Below are 13,486 nucleotides of genomic sequence, written 5' to 3'. Positions count from 1 at the left end.
GATACAATGAATTAGTCCTTCAAATAAAAGATCCATGAACATCAAAACCAACTGCTTGACTCTTTATAATTCATGCATTTATCCATTCAACAGATATTTTTGATTCTCTTACAGTAAATAGAAAGAAAGTCTATCTTCTAACAGCTTATATTTTACTGGGAGAATTAGTTCTTTTTTTTTCTTTTTTTTTTCTTTCTTTTTTTTTTTTTGTCTTTTTGCCATTTTCTTGGGCTGCTCTCGTGGCATATGGAGGTTCCCAGGCTAGGGGTCGAATAGGAGCTGTAGCTTCCAGCCTACGCCAGAGCCACAGCAACGCTGGATCCGAGCCGCATCTGCAACCTACACCACAGCTCACGGCAACGCCGGATCGTTAACCCACTGAGCAAGGCCAGGGATCGAACCCGCAACCTTATGGTTCCTAGTTGAGTTCGTTAACCACTGTGCCATGATGGGAACTCCGAGAATTAGTTCTTACAAAAAAGAAATAAGCACAATAATTTCATACTATAGTAATTCCTTGAAGGAAATAAACAGCTACCATTGGTCATTAGTTAAGGCAGCCACTTTGGGTGGGCTGCTTAGGAAAGGCCTTTCAGAGGAAATGATGTTTGAGCTAAAGGATCAGAAAAGAGGGCTCTTTGAATAGCTTATTTAAGAGACACCTATTCTAGACAGAGATAACAAATATAAAAGCTAGAAATAGTGAGTGAGGACTTAGAGAAAGTATACCAGGAAGGGTGACATTATTCACAGCACAGTGGGCCAAATCCAAGACTTCAGATTTTTTTGGAAGAGCCCCTAAAATTTGCAAGGACAAGTGATAAAATCTCATTTGTTTTAAAACATCTGACTGTTCTATGGATAATAGTAAGGAGGCAATTGGAGAGGCTGGGAGATGAAGATACTGTAGAAGTGAGGCCTTGGGGCATAGATTCTGAGGAAGGTGGTGGAGATGAATAGGAGTTGAGGCAGAATAGCGAACTCCTGGTAAAAGAGAGGAAGGAATCAAGAAATAATCTTATCACTAAAGAGGAAAACAAAAATTAACAGAGTACAGACCTTAATGAGGCAGACATCGAACCTAAAGAGTCATGCACTAATTAAATTAGGTCAATTGCTTCTTTCCATCCAACAACTGAGGAGCAGATCTCTCACATCTAAGGAATGTTATAGATTCGGTATATTTGGACTGTTTGTCTAAGCTCTGCCCAAAACTTTTTCATGAATAAGTTCTAGCTCTGGATTGTTTCTTCCAAGCTGGGACTGCATCTTATTTCTGTTTCCAACAGAGCATAGTGCCCCTCAGAGTAATTAAAGCCAAAGTTCATCAAATTTAACATCAAATTTTCCTCTTATTTTTTTAAGCAGATGTAAAGTGCCTATTATGTGTAGGTACTCTTTTGTATTCTTTACAAAAATATATTTATTCATAAGAAACTCCATTAGGTAATTATTATTGTTATTAATAATGACTTATTTTTACAGACAAACTAAGGTCAATTAGGAGATATTAATCAGCTTGATGTGTATCACAGTTGGTGAGGCAGAATTAGAATTCATACCTATGTCTGTTTGTTTTAACCCTTGTGCTTTTCTGAATCATCATGCTGCCTTAATGATCAGAAACAATACTGATAAATCACTTACTACTGATTTTTTTGGCTCTTTCCATTAGGTCTTCAATTCATGAAAAGTAAGATTAGTGAAAAATGATGACAGATAAATATAAAGACACTAAGGAAGCAAAAAATCACTTCTTCCTGATAAATTAATGTGTATCATGTGTTATAAGTAAATAACTACCAATCAACAGGAGGAAGCTCACTAACAGGCCATGAGAATATCTGATTTTTCAAGACAGAGCAAATCAGGTGATAGAGGAAAGGCTTATTGTGTGTTATACTAACACACTTGCAAAGTAATGTATATACAATGTATAGAAAAGTCAGAAATGTTGGATCAAAGCCAAGATTGATGGACAATTAGGTTTTAGGATCTTGAGAAAGGGAGGAGAAAACAAACAAGAGCAGAAGAGTAATATCCATGTTGGTGTTCTCAGTCACCTGGGATGCTAGTAAAATAGAGTTCTGGTTTGGCCCAGCCCATGCCCAAGATCTACTGGACAATGAAAACTGCTTGTTTAACAAATGCTGCCAGGTGGTTTTGGTACCAGATAGGTAGTGGACCACATCTTAGGAAATGCTTATTCGGTCCACTCTGTTGAATTTCCAAATATCACCAGGCTCATCAAGGAAAATAGCTGTTCACAGTAGTAGCACTCTTATTTTGTTAGCACTTAGACTAAATCAGTTTCCTAGAGGTCCAGTTCTATCTTCTTTGAGACTTAGATTTAATTTTTCCAACTCCAGTCATGGACCAGCTAACAGCATATGTCATTGATATTTCTCTTCTAGAATCACAACCACAGCTGCCTGTATGATGGACCTAAGGCGGTACCCACTGGATGAACAAAATTGCACCCTGGAAATTGAAAGCTGTAAGTTTTTCTGAGAATCTATCTAAACTGAGCTCTGTCTGTTTTAAGGGTCTTCTTAGGGATTGGTCTCCTACCCTAGTTCATGTCCAGACCACAAGTTCTGCAAAGACTGTGCTAGCATGCTCCATTTGGTGGAAAAAGGCTCTCACAGTGTGTTCTTCCCTCAATGATGCTGCCACCTTTTCAGTCTCATCCCTACTTACCTGGGAGAGATGCATAGGGAAGCAGTCCTTTAGCAAAGAAAGGAAGATGCTGAGTCTGGAAGGAGACCAAGGGCTATTTTAGGCAGTTATTTTATGGAATTGGTGCAAACAGCTGCAATAGGCTTAGGAAAACAGGTGGAGATGGCAATATGACATGAGATGCCTTAATTGTCTTTCCTCTGACAGCGTTATCTCTGCAACTGCAAGCTAAAGATGACCTTTGATTTAGTTAAAACATTTACATAGTGTGAACTTGTGGAATATTTTTTTGTCTCAAGGGGTTATTTTCAGTATCTAAAGTTTATTTTATATTCTTATTGAAGGCCATATGATGAGCAAGATTGGTGTATGTGTATGTTTATTCTCTTTCATATGCAGACCTATTTTGCAGTGCCGATGCTTTTCTAGGCCATGGTTTTAGCATCCTTCTTTTTTTTATGCACCCATGGCATATGTAATTTCCCAGCCCAGGGACTGAATCCAAGCCACAGCTGTGACCATGCCACAGTTGCGGCAACACCTGATTCTTAACCCATGTGTTGAGCCAGGGATCAAACCCCTGCTTCTGCAGCAACCAAAACTGATGCAATCAGATTCTTAACCTAGTGTGCCACAGCGCAAACTCCTTCAGCATTCTTCCTGATGATTCAGTCGCTTACCCTGTTGGGTGGGCTTAAACATCGATTTAGTTACGCAGCTCCCTTTCAGAGGTCACACAGGGAGTCATTTGTGGTGGAGTAGGATTTTGAATCTTTTTCCTCTGTCAGTTCTTTGCAATGTTTTCATATTCCATCCTATCAAACAATTGGAAGCTGATGATTTTACAGCCAGCATTCAAGATAATGAGTAGCTTGACCTCTTTGCAGATACCCTCAACCTTGGGGAGGAACTCTACCCATGGTAAGCTGTGCAACTCTAAATCATTGTTCTGAACAGAAATACAGCACTTTTGACACACTGCTGGTATTTTTTTCCCATTTCAAAAAATAGCTTTGAAGGATAGTTAAATTTATATACTTTTTGAGGAACTTGATTTCATACTTGTATTTCCAAATTATCATTATTTTCACATTAGATCTTTGCCATAAAGAACTATTTAGTGAAATGGGTTTATAGGATTTGGGTGATTATTTTTATGTGGACATCTTTTAGATAATTTTGCATTTCATAACTTAGTTTAAAGAATAATATTCTTCAGTGTTCATATTCTTTGGATGTTTCAAATTGTTGCTGTAAGGATATTTTGCAAAAATGTTTGTGGCTGTGTTATACTAATGAATTTTTGTTGTAAGAGCATTTCTTGTGGTAGAATTTGACTAGAGACTTCATTAATCATAATTGTACATGATTAAGGCACTTGTTCTGATGTTATTTCCCCTGAGCCTTTTACAACCATCTTAGGTGAGTGAACAAGGCCTTTTTATTTTAAAGAATTGCTGATGCCTAAGGACACAGGCAACATCCAAGTGTTCCATGTAATAATTATAATTCTGGCATGAATATTTTAAATTATATAGAATTATATAACATGTATAGTATATATGTATATGTCATATTTTCTTTATTCATATATCCATCAACAGTACCTGGGTTGTCTCAATGTCTTGGCTATTATAAATGATGCTGCAGTGAACATGGAAGTCCAGGAACCTCTTAGTGATAGTGATTTCATTTCTTTCAGATATGTACCCAGAAGTAAGATTGCTGGATCATATGATAGTTCTGCTTTTAATTTTTGAGAATCTTCTATACTGTTTTTCATAGTGACCATACTAATTTACATTTTCATCATCAGTACCCAAGATTCCCTATTCTTCACATCCTACATAGGTAGTATTTATTATCTCTCGCCTTTTTTATTATAGCCATTCTAACAGGTGTAAGGTGGTAGTTTGTTGTGGTTTTGATTTGTATTTGATGCAAATTCTTTTACCTGTGGTTATCCAGTTCCCAGCACCATTTGTTGAATGAGACCGTCTCTTCTCCATTGAGTATTCTTGAATCCATTGTCAAATATTAGCTGGCCACATATGTGAGGGTTTATTTCTGAACCCTCTGTTCCATTGGTCTGTGTGTCTATTTTTATAATAGACCCATACTGTTTTGATTATGATAGCTTTGCATTATAGTTTAAAATCAGAAGTGTTAGGCCTCCAGCTTTATCATTCTTGTTCAAGATCCTTATCTGGCTTTGGGTAGGATAATCCTGGTCTTGTATAGTGAGTTTGGGAGCATTCCTTTCTTTTAAACTTTTTGAAAGATTTTGAAATAATTGGCATTAATTCTTCTTTAAATGCTTGGTAAAATTAGTCAGTGAAAACTAGCCCAGTTCTGGGCTTTTCTTTTTTGTGAAGTTTTTCAGTACTGATTCAGTCTTCTGACTGGTAATTGGTTTGGTCATGTTTTCTATTTATTTATGATTCAGTCTTAGTAGATAGTATGTTTCTAGTAATTTATCCATTTCTTCTAGACTGTTTAACATACTGGTTTTTAATTGTTCATAGTAGTCTCATGACCCTTTGTATCTCTGTGATATCAGTTGGAATGTCTCCTCTTTCATTAATAATTTTATTTGTGTGATCCCTTTCTCTTTTTTTTTCCTGGTTAGTTTAGCTAAGGGTTTATTAATTTTGCTTATCATTTCAAAAGCCAACTCTCAGTTTTGTTAATCTTTTCTTCTATAATCTTTTCCTTTTCATGTAATTGTCTTCCTGTTCTCTATTTCAGTTATTTCTGATCTACTCTTTATTCTTTCCTTTTTCTGCCAACTTGGGCTTAGTTTTTTTCTTCTTTTCCTAGTTCCTCTAGGTATAATTTTAGGTTACTTATTTGATTTTTTGTTTTTTTGTTTTGTTTCATTTGGTTTTGTTTTTGGTGTTTTTTTGTTGGTGGTGGCTTCCCCCTCCCCCCTTTTAAGGGATGCACCTAAAGTTGGCATATGGAAGTTTCTAGGCTAGTGGTTGAATCAGAGCTACAACTGCCAGCAATGTGAGATCCAAGCTGGGTATTTGACCTATACTACAGCTCACTGCAATGCAGGATTCTTAACCTACTGAGCATGGCCAGGGATTGAACCCACGTCCTCATGGATACTAATTGGGTTCATTACCACTGAGCCATAACAGGAATTCCTGTTATATTGTTTATTTGAGAACTTTATTTTTTCTTGATATATGTGCTTATAGCTATAAACTTTCTTCTTGAAACTATTTTTGCTGTGTCCCTTAAGTTTTCATATGTTGTGTTTCTAGTTCATTGGTTTTAAGATATATTTTCAAATTACTCTTTTGATATATTCTTTGATCCATTGGCTGTTCAGGATTATGTTATCTGATTTCTACATACATATGAATTTTCCAGCTCTCCTCCTATTGTTGATTTCTGGTTTCATACCATTGTATTTGGAAAAGATATTTGATATAATTTCTGTCTTCTTGAAATTTTTGAGACTTATTTTGTGACCTAACATATGATATATATTAGGCAAAATTTTGTGCATGCTTGAGAGTAATGTATATTTTGTTGCTGTCAGTGGAATGTTCTGTATGTCTGTTCAGTCATTTTGTCTTATGTTATTGTTTAAATCTACTGTTTCCTTATTGTTCTTGGTCTGGATAATCTACCCATAGTGAAGACTGGAGTCTTAAAGTCCCCAACTATTACTATATTCCTCTTTATTTCTCCTTTTAGTTCTGTTAGTATTTGCTTTGTATATGAAGCTTCTCTAATGTTGCATAAATATTTACAATTGTTATATCTCCTTGATAAATTAATGGCCTTCATTGTCTCCTGTGATCACTTAAGTTTAAAGTTTACAAGGTAGGTATTAATACTTCTGTCTTCACAACTAGGGGGATAGACTCCAAGAGAGTATTTTTCCAGATTATGCAGCTACTGATTGGCACAATGGCTTTGTGTTAATGTAGTAATTGATAATGACTTATCTTAGTAAAAACCCTGACTTTGTAGGTATTAGATTTTCAGGAAGATCCCTATTCTGAAAATTGAGCAAATAGCCTGTCTTCCTGAAAAAATTAGGGCTTATTCATCTTTAGTCAGATAGTGAATCATTGTTGTAGATAATAAAATATGGTGTTATATTAATAACATACATGATATTATTATAAGTAGGTAGTTGACAAATTAAATTGTAATAAGTTTATGATCCTATCCCTTAAACAACTATCTTTGAGGTTGATGCCTGACGTATCACCTTATTTATCATTTCTTTCTGTTAACTTTAGGCATTCATTCACTCCCCCTCTCCTTTCTCACCTTCTCCTCACTTTTCTTCTCTCATTCCTTCTCCTTCTTACTTCCCTTCCTCCATCTTTCAAGTGCAAATGAGCCTAAATCATCATCACCTTGTCTCCCTATCAACAATTAGTATATTGGTTTCATTACAGAAATGTTGATATAATTTGATTCTGGGGATCTTGGTAGGAAAATATTAGAGTTGAGTTTATTGCCAATTTGTTCATGCTTGCACTCCTCATTCATTCATTCATTAGATATTAGTTGAGCAGTAATTATTTACTAGGTATTGAAATATGCCCTAGAGACATAAAGATAAACAAAAGACAATATCTCCATCCTCCTTCATTATGAGGAAGAAAATAGGTGTTATTTAAATAAGTACATATATGAATGTAAAAATCTCAGTAGTGGAAAGTGCTGCCAAGATGAAATATTTAGTTTAGTTTTTTTTTTTTTAAGATCCTAGAGAAAGATTAGAACAAACCTTGAAATAAAGTGCTGAGGGATCTAGAAGGTTAATATGGACTATGCTTACTTTACCACTTTTCTTAAATTTGGAGGAATGGAGAAGCTCTGTAGAATTAATGAGGTTTGCTGAACTAAATAGGCCCTAATAATATATATCACCATGGAGATAGTGGAAATTAATTGCCAGAGCAAAAAGGAGAAATCTTTTCCAGGTTTTTCCAATATTTTCACTTAGATCCAGTTCTCCTTACTTTATACCTGCAAGCTTCTATTATCTGTGGTCAGCTATATCATACTTTGTCCACATAATTTATGTGTGTGTTTCTCTGAATCTTTGAGTCCAGTTGGAAAAGGGGTACTAGAATACTCACTTATATTTCTCTTTTGCCCTAAAAGCACCAAATGACAGCAAAGATACTAGCTAGCCTATATAAAGTTCTTTTTAACTTTGCTGTTTGGGAATAAGATGAATTCTAATAAACAGTGGATTATCCCAAGTGTGATGATGCTTTGAAAAATATAATGCCCCCAAGTATAATTTAAGGATAGTAGGGCAAGTCACGGATTTATTTCTTTGAAAAATATATGCAGTTCATATTATGCTATGAGGACATAACATTCCATTATACTGCAATGCCACTTTGTGTGTTCCATTCAGAAATGAAAAGTAGTGGAAAGAGGATGACAGGAGTATAATCTGTCTTTGAAATGGGAATAGTTAGGGGGCTATTCTATTGCATACTCAGCAAGCTCAGCTTCTTGATATAAATATCAGCTACGTGGTCCCTCTCCCCTCCTCAGAAGGATAAGGATGTATTACATAGTCTCCATCCCCATTTCAAGGGTTTCTGTTTAGGACGTGTGAACTGCTTGTCTGAAAAGAAGCATGGAATCCTCTCAGCTGGATCTATTAACAGGTTGCTCATATTACCAAAAATCTGAAAGTTCTTTTCTTTTTTTCCTCCTTTATTTGTGTGATTTTATTTCAGCCTGTCTCTGATTTGGACTGGACAGCATCAGTGTCTCAGAGAAAAAGATCAGTACTCTCACTTTCAGTTGTGTTGATTTTTGGTCAGTCTCAACCCTAGTGTGAGCTACAATGAATTGCAAAGTATAGAACTTAGCAGCATTTTCATAGACAGCATCACAGGGCTAAGCCAAGTGTTTACTGAGGCAGCCAGTCAGACATCTCCTTTCAGAATCTTAAAAACAAGTCCTGCCACCGCCCTTTGTGGCAGCATCAGACACCACTTCTCAGTCACTGACTATCTGCATGATGTTGAGAAATTTACCCTACTTTGCTGAGCCTCAGTTTCCTCACAGATAAAATGGACATCATAATATCTACCACATGAAGTACTTATGAGGATTAAAAAACTAATATAAAGAATATAGCGCTTTGCTTGGTACATGGTAGACATCCAAATTAAATAGTAACTTCTGTAATAATTATTGTAATATTAATTTTTATTATTACATATAAAAAGCCCCATACTGCCACAGATTTGCCCTAATTTTGAGATCTAGTAAATCCAACCAAGGAGAGATCCAAGTATAACCCAGTCCTTAACATTTGCAGATATTATTCTGGCCCTTGCTTTTATTTTCCAAGCAAATTTCATTGTCTGTAGGGCTGTCTACCTCCTCATAGAATGTGTCAACCAGCTGTGCCTACTGTATTTCTGCCAGAAGGGAAAGAATGGATAATTAGCAAAATCCAAAGAGGGATATTTAGAAGTTCTTTGACATCTGTACTTGGATGAAATGCAAGAATAGTTCCATTTTTTAAAATATAATCCATTTATGGTTTTGTTGACATTTAAATAGGTCCAGAAAAGACAGTCATCACTGCTGACCATCTAAAGCCTCTATGGTCAATGTAGGAAAAGGTGCTCATGAGTGGGTGACAGTGTGTTGGAACAGGCATCTCTTCTTGGAGATATTCAGGATGCTTTAAAAAGCAGGAAATATAAATGCACTTATTGCCATCATATTGAATTTCAATTGAGTATCATATAAAAACATCTTCCTAGAGTTTCCATTGTGGCTCAGTAGTTAACGAACCCAACTAGTATCCATGAGGATGTGGGTTAGATCCCTGGCTTTGCTCAGTGGGTTAAGGATCAGGCATTGCTGTGAGCTGTGGTGTAGGTTACAGACACAGCTCAGATTCTGTGTTTCTCTGGCTGTGCCATAGGCTGGTGGCTACAGCTCCAGTTGGACTCCTAGCCTGGGAACCTCCATATGCCGTGGGTGTGGCCCTAAAAAGAAAAAAGAAATATACCTGTTAGGATATTGACAGAATAAAAACTCTATTTCCTTTTCAACAATTGCATTCTAAATAATTCTTATGAAAGAGATCAATAGAGACTGATAAACAAATCTGCTGATTAAAAAATCTAGTAAAATCATTTTCTTAGGAAAGAAAGAATTCTTGCATTGGGCAAGTTCTGGGACTATATGATTTCTAAGGAGCTCTGGGTTGATGTTTCCTTGGCATCAGCAAAAATATGTAGGACCTTTTATTTAAAGGGCAGTTAGGAAATCACTGGTTGATGTGAGGATGGAGATCCCATATGCGTATACCTCTGGGAGCAGTGCCATTGAGAAAGATGAAAAGCACATCCCTGCTAAGATATTAAGTAGAACGGTGTGTGTATTTTGCCAATAGTCTGTTGCCAAGTTGCTAGCAATCTTTCTTTTCTCAGATTTTCCTCCCAGGAATACATCTTACAATTGTGTCTGTGAGAAATAAGTCTAAGCCCCCCACATTTTCCCATCTTTCTAAATAATCTAGAACCCCCTTGAGGCTTTTGATTTCTTTACAGCTTTAAGAAGCATCACCACAGAAGAAAACATATGTGTGCCTGCATCTGTGCCCATAGGGGTCAGGGTGTATGTGTTAAACAATGAAGTTACTAAGTATTTTAGGTGATTCTCAAATTATTTCAAATTAAACAAATATTCTTGTGACATTCCCCTGAGGCTTAGTCATAATTATTTATCAAGGGGAAAGCAAAAAGCATTGCAAATGCTCCATGGTGTCATGGCATACAAGTTTAATTTGAATCACTGTCCTATTTTGATATTTTCTTAAATTTTATCTAGTGCTGTAGAAGTGGGGCTTTGCCTTCGGGCCTGTGTTGTATAGAGATACCTTGTTGAATGTGATCTTCGTTTAACTATTATTCTGTGTGACCACAGACCAGCACCAGGACATGTGTTTAGAACCTCCCGTACCTTCTAGAGATATCATTGTGAACTTATGTACATCTGGACTTTAGGATTTCTTCCCTTTCCATTCTTCCACTGTTGGAAAGTAGAGTCGTGACTTGGACGTAAAGGGTACATCTTGATATTGATTATGAAAAATGAAGATAGTGGAACTCTACAGTATTTTTCTCCCAAGAGCATAGAGGAAATATATATATATTACATTTTTCATTTGCTCTTTCTGTAGTCTCTGTTTTCTCCTACTACTATTCCCGCTAGGTCAATCTTGAATGCCCCCCCACATCTATCGGCTCTGAACCAAAATTCATAGATTTTTCTCTTTCAAATTAGTATTATACATCTTTTATTTTAAAGAAATTGTTACTAGTAAGTATATATTTTGGCAATCATGTTTTCAGTTGAAATTATTCCTTATTCTTTTGACTTCTCATTTACCATAGTCATTTGTTCTCTTCTGGGATGTCCTTTTTAATTTAAATTATATCAATTTAAGTTATGTTATAGATTTTCTTCTGCTTTCTTCATCTGTCTCCTTTTGTGATAATGTATGCTTATCTTGGTCTTTCTTTTTCATGTATGTATATAAGGTTCTCCTTATATATCTGCTGATCTTGGTCATCAATTTGTATTTGTAAACAATGGCTAGTTTGATCAGATCAGGTTACTGATAGAGGTTTTCTGATCTGACTTGAGTCTCCCCAGTACGGTTATAAGATTGTTTCCATAGCCAGCTTCTTCCCTGAATAGTGTGAGGTGGGAAGAGAAGTGGGCATGCTGATCAGACAGCCAGTCTCTTTAAGAGCATAGGCTAAGACCTTTCACAGGTAACCGAGACTCACGTGAGATATAAGCACTTTATTTCACTCTTTTACTCCAGGAAGGAACTGATGGAACTACGAATTCACTTTTCTTCCTCTATTTGTAGAGGTGCTATCTGCAGCTCTGTTCTAGCCTTCGCTTTGCCTTAACTGGGAACCCACGCAGTCCCCGCTTTGTGTAGGGAGCCTTCTTCCAGCATTATCTTGAGTGCTATCACCAGAGACATTTGTAGGAGAAAGATGAAAACTAGTCTTGTGGTTCCATATGCCCCCCACTCTGATTTTCCTGAGTTTGCAAATTCTCTGGTGTGTATGTTCTTAACCTTGCTGCACACGGGACTAACTTGAGGAGTTTTTAAAAGTCCACATGAACAGGCCACACCACAGACCTACTGACTCAGGAGTTTTAGAAGCTCCAAAGCAGATAACCGGGGCCTGGTTCTCACACTTGAGTGGGCATGAAAACCTCCCAGAGGCTTGTTAAAATGCAGGTTTTTGGGTCCCATCCCTGGGGGTTTCTAACTTAGGGTGTCGGGTGAGGCCCGAGAGTTTGCACTTCTCTCAAGCACCTTGATCACACCACACTGTGAAGTCATGGCTCCAGGACACTAATGAAGGGATGGGCTCTCTTCTTTAAATGCCCTCAGGTAAAATTTGTTACTCTCTTTGGTTTCCTTCATTCACATAACCCCACCTATATCCTAACTTTTGTACATTTCTCAAAATTACTGGCCCACTGATGGCATACATCCCTATTTTGTAGTACTATTACAGATTTTTACTATTCCTTCCTTTTATAGTTATTTAGATGAGATTCAAGTAAGGCAGGGAAGCTTAGTATGCCATTTTAAACTGGAACTTTCCTTTTTCATACACGTACTCAATTTTAACTGCCTATACAACTTTCATCCTCATTTTTAAAATTGAAATCATATCAAAAATACCTTATTTTCTGAAATACTCTTTCATAATTTTTAGTGTCTGGTATTGCACATATGGCTAAAATGTAATTTAGTTGACCAATTCTCTATTGTAGAACATAAGTTAATTCTACTAGTTGCTCTTTAATAATGTTATACTTCCTGTATGATCAAAGCTATATTGTTAAATGCAATTATGATTGTATACATGCCTGTATATAGATGTATGGATCTTCTGTTCAATATAATATATAATGTTAAATGTAAACTAATTAAAATTAAATGAAACTAAACATTCAGTTCCTCAATCGATCCAGACATGTAACATGTGCTCAGCAGCCATATGTTTCCGCCACATTAGACAGTGAAAATATATAGAACATTTCCGTCATCTCATAAAAGTCTGATAACACTAATATGTAAACAAATCCATGAAAGTTGAATAGCTACAACATAGAAAATAAACTTTAAAGTTATTTCATATGATTTTACAGGAAATGTGCCCATTTAAACTCCCAAGATGAGAGTTTTCTTCATTCTTGGTTTACATGCATGGTGATATCCTGGGCAACTTGCAGGTTATAGGGACAACACTTTCTGTAATGTAAAATGAATGGATTAAAGGCAAAAAGAGCTTTATACTTGAGCATTAGAATTATTGTGTATACTGTAGGTTAACCTTTGAGCCAATAAGACAGCAACACAGGGATAACTATTTTATTATCTGTCACTATCTGGCAGATGACTATTTTTTTTCTCTTAAATACTGTCAGTCGTAAGAGTTACCATTGCATGAGAGTTCCCATCATGGCTCAGCATTGACAAACCCAACTAATATCCATGAGGATGTGGGTTCAATCCGTGGCCTCGCTCATGGATAAAGTATTCGGCGTTGCCATCAGCTATGGTGTAGTTTACAGTTGCGGCTTGGATCCCATATTGCTCTGGCTGTGGTGTAGGCTGGGAGGTACGGCTTCAATTTGACCCCCAGCCTGGGAACTTCCATATGCAACAGGCGTGGCCCTAAAAAAGACAAAAAAAAGAGTCAACATTACACTAATAAGAATAATACAATTCTACATTGAATAT

The 13,486-nt window shown here is 36.4% G+C and overlaps 1 protein-coding gene across 1 annotated transcript in view; it reads left to right on the top strand.

The window, feature by feature from the left end:
• The window catches only part of GABRB2 (gamma-aminobutyric acid type A receptor subunit beta2), a 254,571-nt gene that overhangs the window by 119,531 nt on the left and 121,554 nt on the right, over positions 1-13,486 (top strand). The window contains exon 5 of the mRNA XM_047753648.1: positions 2,415-2,497. Coding sequence (XP_047609604.1) covers positions 2,415-2,497 — 83 coding nt within the window. The remainder of the gene's footprint in view (positions 1-2,414; positions 2,498-13,486) is intronic.

This window comes from Phacochoerus africanus, chromosome 1 (genome assembly GCF_016906955.1).
Source record: "Phacochoerus africanus isolate WHEZ1 chromosome 1, ROS_Pafr_v1, whole genome shotgun sequence".
In the NCBI taxonomy this organism is placed as follows: Eukaryota; Metazoa; Chordata; class Mammalia; order Artiodactyla; family Suidae; genus Phacochoerus; species Phacochoerus africanus.
Note: the sequence above shows the minus strand (reverse complement) of the source record. Positions and strands in the feature narration are given on the sequence as shown.